At 58.4% G+C, this 10,562-nt stretch overlaps 1 protein-coding gene across 1 annotated transcript in view; it reads right to left on the reverse strand.

Annotated features, from left to right (window-relative positions):
* ANO1 (anoctamin 1) overlaps nucleotides 1-10,562 on the reverse strand; it is a 126,798-nt gene that overhangs the window by 81,912 nt on the left and 34,324 nt on the right. Inside the window, exon 2 of the mRNA XM_045297139.1 lies at nucleotides 7,913-8,230. Coding sequence (XP_045153074.1) covers nucleotides 7,913-8,230 — 318 coding nt within the window. The remainder of the gene's footprint in view (nucleotides 1-7,912; nucleotides 8,231-10,562) is intronic.

A 10,562-nucleotide genomic window follows, 5' to 3' on the forward strand; every position in this document is an offset into this window, starting at 1 on the left:
TGGCCAGCAGCTAGGGTGCCCAGCAAGCCCTGGACACCAGCCTGGAAGCCACATGGGTGTGAGGCCCCCACGTCAACAGCAGGGTAGTTTGGCCGCCTGCCCCCAGTGGGCAGTGGGCCTTCTCGGCATACCACCAGGACACTCACAGCGCCTGCTGGCTCCATGCCGGCTGGACCTCAGAAACAGTCCCAGGTTTCCGTAGAGAGGGAACACGTGGGCTGGAAGCACCTCTCGACCCTTCGCTGAGCCAGGAGGAAAGGGTCATCTGTCCCTACGAGCACTCCTGCCTGCCATCCCCCATCCTGATGTCCCCACCACAGGGACCCCAAGAGTGAATCAAAACCAAGGTGCCCAGATCTTTCCAGACACCCAGGGCCTCTGTCTGAAGTGTCTTGTCACCTCAGCCCACACCACCGTCACGGCCACCGTGTCAACCACCCAGGGAGGGTCCCCTCCTCCCGGCCGGTGCTCTGTGTCACCAGCTGTGGCCCTTTTCCAGTAAAGGGTCTCTGCTGACCACGTCTCCCAAGAGAGCAAGCCCATATCTCTTTGGGAGCAAGCCCACATTGGGGGCTTCTGTCAAGCAAAGCCCTGACATAGTGATCCCGTGCAGCAGGCAGCCCTGCCTTGCTCCATGCCTGTGGGAGGCTGCAGATGGGTCCTGGGACCCACAGGGTCTCCATTGGCCGATTTTCAAGAGTAGATCATCTCCAGGCCTTTCTTCCAAGTCTCTGTCTGGAAGGTCCAGACAGAGGTGGCAGTTGTGTGTGAGATGCACGGGGGATTGGAGTCCCAGTCTCCCAGGGGCTTCCATGTGGCCCCACCCCTGCTCTCTCTCGGGCCCAGACATCCACACGGCAGGCCCTGGGTGTTCCTCCCAGGAACGCGCACACGCACCCGGCATTCTGCTTCAGACTGGGCAGCTTATGCAACAGGGCACCCCCACAGACGGCTTTCTTTCCAAAACTGCCAGCTACCCCAGCCCTGTGATCCCGGCACGCTCACCGGCTCGCTCTGGCAATGGCTATCTGGCAGACGGCCACTTCATCCCCCTGGCCAAGCCCGGAGCAGCGCTCAGGGGTCCATCCGGAGGCCAGGAGGCCTTTGCATTGATTATCACCCGGCCCACCTCAGGAACAGCAGAGGGTCTAGAGGCTGAGCAACCCCGGGTCCTGCTGGTGGCGGTGGGAGCCCGGGGTCCCAAGAGCTCCACACAGACATGGGTTCTGGCTCCAGAGCGCCTCCAGGGGGGACAGGACAAGTCCAGCTCAAACCGGCACGCTGAAAAGCCTGAACCAGCGAGGCCCCACCGGGGGGTGGGGTGGTTTCACACTCCTTCTGCAAAGGACCGCACCCCCCCTACCCCCCCAACCCCCCCACCCCCGAGGAAAAGCCTCCTTCTGAGGGACAGTAACCAAAGTTCTTATCTCCGCGGCTTTCCCGGGCTAACTTCCCTTTTGGATATAGATCGCCAGGTCTTTCTTCCTAGTCTGGCTTCATCTGTACGCTCTGCTGAAGCCTTCCCCCCTGGACGACCCTGCCAGCATTTGACATGCCAGTGGCCTGGCAAGGCATCACAGGATGGCACAAAGGACGGATGGACAGACTCACACTCAAATCTGTGACCTCGAGGGCAGGGTAGCACTGTCCCCGTGGCTCTCCCTGACGATCACGCTTCCCCGGGGTAGAAAGCCTTGTCTTCCTCCCACGGAGTGGCTGGGGGTTTTGAACCGCTCACTTTGTGGGTAGGAGTCCAACCCCTAACCATTGCGCCTTGCTAGCAGTGGCGGCGGCAAAGCCACCGTGTCTGCAAACGTAGAGATGGTGGTGAGGCCGGCGCGGCCCAGGTCCTGTGGTACAGGAGGCCGCCGGAGCTGGAACCGACTAGACAGCAGTTTGCAACCATCACCGAGCTCTTGTGCGTTTGCTTTCTATTTCAAAGTCCTCGTGAGCCCCCCCAAAAACCAAACTCACGTCCACCAAGTGGATTCCATCTCAGAAGGGAGAGGACCCCCTAGGGCAGGGGAAGACTTCCTCTGTGGGTTTCCAGGACTGCTACTCTTTCTGGGAGCAGAAAGCCTCCTCTCTCTCCCAAGGAGCCCCTGGTGGTCTCCAACGGCTGACCCTGGGGTCAGGGCTCAACGTGTAACCATGATGTCACCAGGGATCCCCAGGTCCTCCCAGGGAACGTGAACACCCAGGTAGACAAAATGTACTCGTCACAAACTCATTAGCTGGATTCAGCCAGGTGATTTTTTTTTCTCCTTTCGGGGCCGGTGCTGTTCGCATTCGAATGGATCCTTTGATGGATGGTGCAGGTGGAGGGGGTAGAGAGCACTGTGACTCCCCGAAAGGACCACCAGACGGAGGGGAAGTATGACCAGAGGGCCCCTTGGAGGCCGGCATGGCGAGACCTGGTCTCACATACGTTGGACGTATGGTCAGGAGAGACCAGCTCTTTGATTATGCTCGGTCAGGGCCAGCAACAAGGAAAAGAGGACCCTCAGAGGGACTGACATGGTACAGACATCATGGAGGCCCGTGAGGATGCCGCCGGACGGGGGCATTGGCCCATTTGGCTGCATTGCCCAGGGTCGGGCCTGACACCCGTCTCCCTCCCATGGGAAGAGGAATACCTCATGTACTATTATTACAAGCCCAAGAAAGACCTACTGGTTCACGGCAGCTAATCAGAGTTTATCGCAGCAGAAGAACAATGGGTGTCGGTCAAGGTTGCAGGGAACAGTGGCTGCAGGAACGACTGACGCTAGAACCGTCCCAGGACCCAGCCACCCCCACCCCAGGTGAGGCTCCCCAGAGGTCGTGCAGGCAGGGACGCAGCAGAAACCTACTCCTCAGGGCTCAGAAATGGAAGCAAGCCGAGTTCTGATCAGCCCAGGGCCAGTGAGCACAGCCAGGTTCCCCCCACACCATGGGAACCCGCCCCCGCCTGCCAGAGCCCTGGAGGTTTGTTGTGTGCTCACTGGCGTGGACCTAGGCGCCACGGTGGTGCGTGAGAGAAGGGAGACACAGAGGGGCCACGGGAAGTAAGCAGACCCCAGAGGGAAACGAAGCTGGTGCGGCTCACAGGGGCGCGTCGGCGTAGGGGCAGTGAGCTTGTGCACCTGGTGGTGGCTAAGCCGGCGGCGGTATGAAGGATGGGAGGAAGCCATGCCCGTGAGTCTTGCATGTGGGAATTGTTGAGGGGCCAATGTTTGGGCATGTATAATTCCAACCCACACTCAGAGAAAGAGGAGAGGAGAGGAGAACAGGAACTGGGACCCCAGGGGGGGTGGGGCTCAACTTCTGGAAGGGGAAAATATAAACAACCCCAAACCAACTCACAGCGACCCACAGGACAGGGTGGGGCTGCCCCTGTGGGTTTCTGAGAAGGTCACTCTAGGGGAGCAGAGAGCCTGCTGACCCGGCAGTTACCAGCCCCAGCTTGGCGGCCCTGATGTTATGCTCACGGTGGGGCAGGGGCTGGACAAGTGTCTCCCGGACAGGTTGGAGAAGGACCTCAAATTGGGTGAAGGGGAACCTCTAATGACCCCTGCCTCAGCAACCCTGTGGGAAACCCACCAGGGCATCCCAGACAGTCGCTCTTTTAAAACAATTGTGTTGGCACTTAATCCACACATCACACAATTCAAATTGTTCAGTCCTCTCAAGAAGAGTTGTACAACCATTACCACCATCGATTTTAGAATGCTTCCTGCGCCCACCCTGCCCCCAGAGTGAAATCACTTTTACAATGAACTTTGTTCTAGTGCTCCCTCCCCCCTCCCACAGACACTGTCTGTGCCCCCTGCCTCCTCCCACTCCTGTCTCCCACCTCTCACCCCCTACCTCCTCTATCGACCCTTCTTATCTGTAGGCATCTACTCCTGCGCTTCCAAGAGAAACAATAAAAAACCAGAAGGAAACAAAGTGGCAAGGATGAAGTAATAATAATACAAAGAGTGAGGAAGAGAGGAGACCATCCTGATAGTTAGAAGAGTAAACAGCAGTTTCGAACTGCTGACCTCTCCGCTAACAACGCGGCCTATCCTGGCACATGGCCGGCCGGGGCTCCTTTGATGAGGCGGGAGGGGGCACAGAAGAGGAAGGCCCTGAATGAGATGGTGTACACCGTGGCTGTCACCATGGCGATGTGTGTGTGTGTGGGGGTGCGTAGTTCTGCTGTGCACAGGGTCACCGGCAGTCAGAACTGACGGGCGGCACCTGACAGGAACAGGACACCCCCCCGAAAGACCTCACTGATGTCCCGGTGGGTCCGTGCAGAAGCTGTGGGCACGGGCATGCTCTGCCACGTCTTCTTGCCCCCGCCCTAACACCGGAAACAAGGGCTGGCCAGGGGTCAGACTCCAAACCAGCACTTTGCAAAGATCACTCAGGGTGAGCTGGTGACGCCAGTGGCCCAGGTTCCCTGGGTTTACGGAGCCCTCGTGGTGCAGCAGGAGCCCTGGGCACGCGCCGTTCGGTTGTGGATCGGGCTGCTAACCCCAGGTCGGCAGTTCAAAACATCAGCTGCTCCACGGGGGAAGGATGAGGTTTTCTACTCCCACAACGGGTGGTCACCTCAGAAACCCACGGCAGGCAGTCCCACCCTGTCCTCTCGGCTCGCTGCGAGTCGACATTGACCACGCAGGGAGTGTGTTCCTGTTTTCCTGAGTGGTGCAGTGGCTAACCGGAAGGTCCGTGGTTCGAACCCACCAGCCCCTCCAGGGGAGACAGAGCAGGAGGCCTGCTTCCATGCAGACCGCAGCCTTGGACACCTGCCGGGCTGCTTCCTATCGGGTCGCTATGAGTCGGCATCCCCGTGACGGCAGAGAATGGAGTTGCCAAGGCCTGGCATGGCAGACTTGATACATATTATTGTTGGGAGACCCCTGGGTCTATTCAACCTGTTTCCCCATCTGTGAAACGGGGATGCCGACTCATAGCGACCCGATAGGGAGGGCAGAGTAGATGTGCCCCTGTATCTTTCCTGGACTTTAGTGTTTACAGGAGCACAGAGCCTGGTGGGTTTGAACCGCCGACCTTGCTGTTGGCAGACGGGCGCATAGCCCACGACCAGGGCTCCTGTCCTCTCGAGTCTCCAGTTGTGAAGTTATCCTTCGCAAAGAGCTCTCGGTGGCCAGACCGAGGACAGAGCTGAAGGTCACAGCACACGCAGGCCTCTGCTTCCAGGACCGGTTTCCACCCTGAGCTGCTTGGCGCCTTTCCTGTCTCTAAAGAGCCTGCTGAAGAGGCGGATGCTCCTTCGGGGCAAGGAAGGCGAGACTTCCTCTCACACAGGAACTCGAACCTGCTCGGTAAAGTGGAGACGCAGTGGGAAGAGAGAAATCCCCTCAAAGAGCTGGAGGGACAAAGTGGCTGTCACCCTGAGCCCAAACATTAGGACTGTGAGGAGGGAAAGGGACCGGTGGGTGTTGTGTCCTGGGGTACATGGACGGGGTCACTATGAGCAGGAGCCGGCTCAGGGGCACCGGACGAGAACAGCCCGGAGTCCGCTGGGCCCTGGATTACAAAAGGATGTGTCAAAACAGACCCCGCATCGCGGCAGGACCGTCTGTACACAAACCTCGGGCTGGCCAGCCAGACAAAGGGACAACCAGTCCCTGCCTCTGCTGAGTGGCCACTGCCGAGTCCAGGGCACAGTGAACGAAACGGTCCAAGCTCCGCAGAGACCCGGAAACCTAAAGCTTCATCAGGCTCTTGGGTCCCATCCTGAAACTTCAACAGGTAACAGGTGCCCCCAGATCACCAGAATCCTGGAAGGCGGCATGACCCGAGAAGGTAGGTCAAGGGGGAGGGCTCTCCTTTGGGTTTGGATTATAGCAATCAGAAACCCAACAATGCCTTGATGGGGCCAATCTGCTGTCTGATGAGACGTGAGAGATGTGCTCCAAACACAGATGTCTCCTTGAGGACTGAGGTGCCCGAGCCAGGCCCTGGCATTGTGCAGCATGAGCGAGTGGGCAAAGGGACATGGAAGGCCTGATGTACCTGAAGCCCCACAGGCTGCCAGAAGGAAGAACAGATCTGTCTTAGATGATGCAAGGCCAGAAGGCTCCTTAGAAGCAAGGATGGCGAGACTTGGCATCAAGTACTGTGGACGTGTGATCTGGAGGGGATCGGCCCCCATCCGGAGGAGGGCATCATGCTTGGCAAAGCAGAGGGGCACCGAAGAAGAGGAAGGCCTTCTGGAGGTGGGGTGTCCCAGGAGTTGCCACAGCGGCTCAAGCACAACCGTAGTGAGTGGGCGCAGGGCTGGGCGACATTTCGTTCATCGGACAGCGTCCACTTGAGGGCCGCTCACGGCCACACCACAGCTCTCCCACTGCCCTCGGGCTGATGCCAACTCACAGCAACCTGACAAGGGGCAAATCTGCCCCTGCATGTTTCCCAGGCTGTAACTGTTCACGGGACGGATGAGAAAATCCTGCTTTTCTCCCTGGGAGCTTCCAGTGGCTTCTTTGAACTGCCAAATCCGCGGCTCTCGGCCCAGCGTCACTACCCCAGATCTGCTTGTCCAGAAACACGGCAGAGTTCTCTGCTAGCTCTTTGATCTCAATGGAATCAGGGTGTGTGTGGGAGGGGCAAATGATTGAGCTCTTGTCTGTTCGTCGAAGATGGTTCAAGCCACTCCCTCAGCCCCTCGAACGCACTTAGGAAGAAAGGCCGGGTGGTGGACTTATGAAGACCTATGGAGGGACGCTGGTTCCCACAGGGTCGCTGTGAGCAGGCATCCACGTAAGGCCAAGGGGGAAGACCTTCTTCTGCCACTAGGCTACTCATAGCATTGATCTCAGGCCCTCCTGCCCTCCTGCCCAACCATCCAATGAACTAGCCCCTAAGGTTACACATCGGGCTGCTAACCTCAAGGTCCGTGGTTCAAAACCACCAGCTGCTCCTTGGGAGACAGACAGGGCTTTCTACTCCCATAAAGAGTCTCAGGTGGAAACTCACAGGGGCGGTTCTTCCCTGTTCTCTACGGTCACCCGGAGTCGGCACGGACCCGCTGGCAGGGTGCTTGGTTTTGATTGTTTAATGTGATGGTTGAAATTGCCTCTTTGGTGAGGCGTGAGCTGTGGGCTGGTGTTGATTATACAGCCCACGGGCCGGATGTTCCTCACCGCTGGTTTTAAGTAAGGGCAGGTGTTCTTTGCTCCCTGCCTAGCCAAGACATGCCGGGTCTTACTCCCCCCTTTCACGGTGGGTCTTGGGACACCCGGAGTGACCTTGCTTGCTGAGAACATCCTCCCACTTGACGTATCTCAGAGGCTCCTGGTTCATCTACACAGTGGCGGCACTGTCCACTGGTCCTAAGGGGGTGGGGGGCGGGGAAGAGGGTGTCCAGAGTGTCTGCTGGCATGACCATACAGCAGAAAGGCCGTGGGGGCAGGCAGGAGACGCCCACTGTTGCAGGACTGCGAGGACGTGTGGTGAGAGGCAGCGCATGCCTCTGGGGAGGATTCTCAGGCGTGGCTAGGATGGTATCCTTTCAGCCTCTCAGAGAACCAAGATCCTCGGGGACCAGCCGTTCCTACCTCCTCATTTCAAAGATGGGGAAACTGAGGCTCAGAGAAGGGCCAAGGCCACCCAGGAGGGCACCCTAGAGGGCTGTGCCCTCCCCTTGCTGATAGGGCAAAGGTTCCCAGGGGAGGAAGTGACCAGAGCGGAAATGGCGTGACCCCAAGGCCATTGTTGTGGGGGTCAGTTTCTCCCAAGAGCAGATGTAGCCTGGGCAACAAGGGCGGGGGCTGGCATGTGCTCCTGGTGCCTCTGGGAGGTCCTGTCTGCCTCCCCTACAAGAAGGCGTGCTCCCCACTCCTCTGAGGCCGGGCTCCCCGCTCCAGCCCCCAGCCCCCCTCACCCCCTGCACCCCGAGGCAGGAGCCACTCACGTCCTCATCACACTCCAGCTCCAGGCCGGCCTCCAGGAGGTTGCCCTCGTACTCCTCCCTGCGGAACCGCTTGTCGTCCTCCTGGTAGTCCAGGGGGTGCTCCACCGGGGACCCCTTCCCCGGCAGGGGCTGGTCCTGCTTGACGCTACGGGCTGCCGGGGACGCATCGCTGTGCTGGACCCGCCTGGCCAGAGTCCTGCTGCCCGAGGGGCGCTTGTGGTGGTACACCAGGATGTAGTCCACCTTCCGCTTGCCATCCCGGAAGTACAGGCCGTACTTGCACTTTGCATCAGGGTCCACCGACAGGGAGTTCAACAGCTACGTGGGGAGAAGGGGAAGCCCACCCATCAGCAGGCTGCTGGAGAAGGGTTTTTAAGGAGCACCTTTCAGACAGAACGGTTACATCCATCCTTCCATCCACCCATCCATTCATCCCTCTATCCATCCACCCATCCTTCCTTCTATCCACCCATCCTTCTATCCTTCTTTCCATCCACCCATAACCCTCTATCCTTCCATCCATCCACCCTTCCTTCCATCCACCCATCCATCCTTCCATCCATCCACCCTTCCTTCCATCCACCCATCCATCCTTCCATCCACCCATCCCTCTTTTCATCCATCCATCCATCCTTCCATGCAGCTATCCATGCTTCCATCCACTCTTCTTCTATTCATCTTCCCATCCCTCCACCCACCATTTCCCTTCCATCATTTAACCATCCAACTATCCACTCATTCATTCATTCACACATTTACTCATTCATTCATTTGCTCACTCATTCATGTTCTCCGTCCCTCCATCCCTCTCTCCCTCCCTTCCTCCCTTCCTCACCATTCACTCACTTGGTCATTCATCGAACAAATACTGAATGCCTACGACCAGTCAGGCACTCTCCTAGGGCCTGAAACACAGCCTAAGACAGAGCCAGGCCCTGCCTTCCCAGAGCAGAATTCCAGAAGGAGACACTGGCTGCTCATCAGGCCAGGGGCTGCCAACGGGACACTAACTAGCCCGGTGTTTGTGAGCACTGCAGAGTCACCACCCCCCACCCCACCCCCGGGAGCTTTCCCTGCGCGGGGCCAGGGCTTCTGTGGAAGAGGGCAAGCTGAGGTCCTGCCTGCAGACCTCCCGCAAGCCTGCACCCAACGCTCTCTCATGTCACCGTGACCCACAGGGTGTGCCACGGCTGCTTCCCGGTTCTGGCTCTACCCCCATCTAGCTGTTTGGTCGGAGGCCGGGGGACTCTGGGAGTCCTCACTCAGGGCCCCCAAAGCTGCTAAGCTGGCCCCCAGCAAGAGGGTCCCTCTCTTGTAGGAAGGAAGTAGGACCTGGAATCTTTCACCCTGGTCTGAGGCTGGGCAGAGCCATGCCCCTGCCTGCCAACTTATCTGGCCCTGAGAGGTACCCTTGGGGGACTTGGGCATGGCTAATAGCTTGGGGCGGGGTGGGGTGGGGTGGGGGGCATGGTTCACGACGGAGGTGGCAGGAGGCTGTCATGAGGAATGGGTAGCCATCTAATTCAGACGGGCCATCAGGGAGATCCAGGCTGAGTGTGGGCTCTGCCTGGCCCTCGTCAAAGGCCTTGCTCTCACCAGTGGAGACTTCTGGTGCTCACAGGCCAGGTGAGCAAGCGAGGCCAGGTGAGCAAGAGCTGGTGAGAAGAGCTGGCTTTGGAGCCCCATGGGAGCCTGCTCCCCCAGCCCAGAAGTTGGGATGAGGATAGAATGTGGCAGGCCTGTGATCAAGCTGTCGGAGAGGTGACCCCGGTGCTCTTCTTTGTGGGGGGAAGCAGAGTCCAGTGAGGGGTGGCACCAGGCTGCAGAACAGGCTCCTGGTTGGGCCCAGCCTCCAGGCCCACCCTCATACTCAGGGCCCCCTACATCCAGCCACCCTGACCATAGGGCACATCACAAGCTCCCCCAAAGATGACTCTGAAAGTTGGGCGCTAGCAATTGGCTCACATTGCCCAGCAAGGAGGGGTGATCTTGAAGCCAAATCCCCATTGCTGACCCCACCTCTGTCACTAGAATGGACAAGGCTGGGAGGGGTAGTCATTTGGTTGGACCTCAGTTCTGTCTTGCTTGGCAGCTAGTGCAGGGCATCATGGGAGACCAGGCCAGTGGACAGCCTCATCCACGGAGACCAGAAGACCTAGAGGGTGCCCAGCTGCCCTGGTGGTACTGGAGAGAGTGGGAGAACACTGTGGAGTGATCTCAGATTCTTTAAAAAAGGTCCAGACTGCTTGAGCCCAGAGGATTTCCTGAGTTAGGATCCTGTGCCACTTTTGCTGTGAACAGAACCCCTCCCCTTAGCGCCTTCCAGTGGCATGCAGAATGGAGGTCGAGATCCCAAAGAAAGGTCACCTCCTCAAACAGTAAGGTGGTGGGGTGGGGTAGACGGATAGTGGAAGGGAAGCTTCTTCTCTGAAGCCAAGATACAAGAGAGGAGGCAGCGAGAAGAGAGAACCGGAAACAGAACCCGAAACCACAAGGAAGAGAATGTGGATACATTGTGGACACATTGTGGACACATTGTAGATACATTGTGACGAGCTGCACCTGTGTGTGGAAACTTGTGGGAACCTGCAGTGCCAGTGACTGAAGGAGGAGGGGGAGAAACAGGAGGAGGAGGAGGAAGGGAAGGAGG

This window comes from Echinops telfairi, unplaced genomic scaffold (genome assembly GCF_000313985.2).
Source record: "Echinops telfairi isolate 266 unplaced genomic scaffold, ASM31398v2 ScPeMD7_7417;HRSCAF=8455, whole genome shotgun sequence".
In the NCBI taxonomy this organism is placed as follows: Eukaryota; Metazoa; Chordata; class Mammalia; order Afrosoricida; family Tenrecidae; genus Echinops; species Echinops telfairi.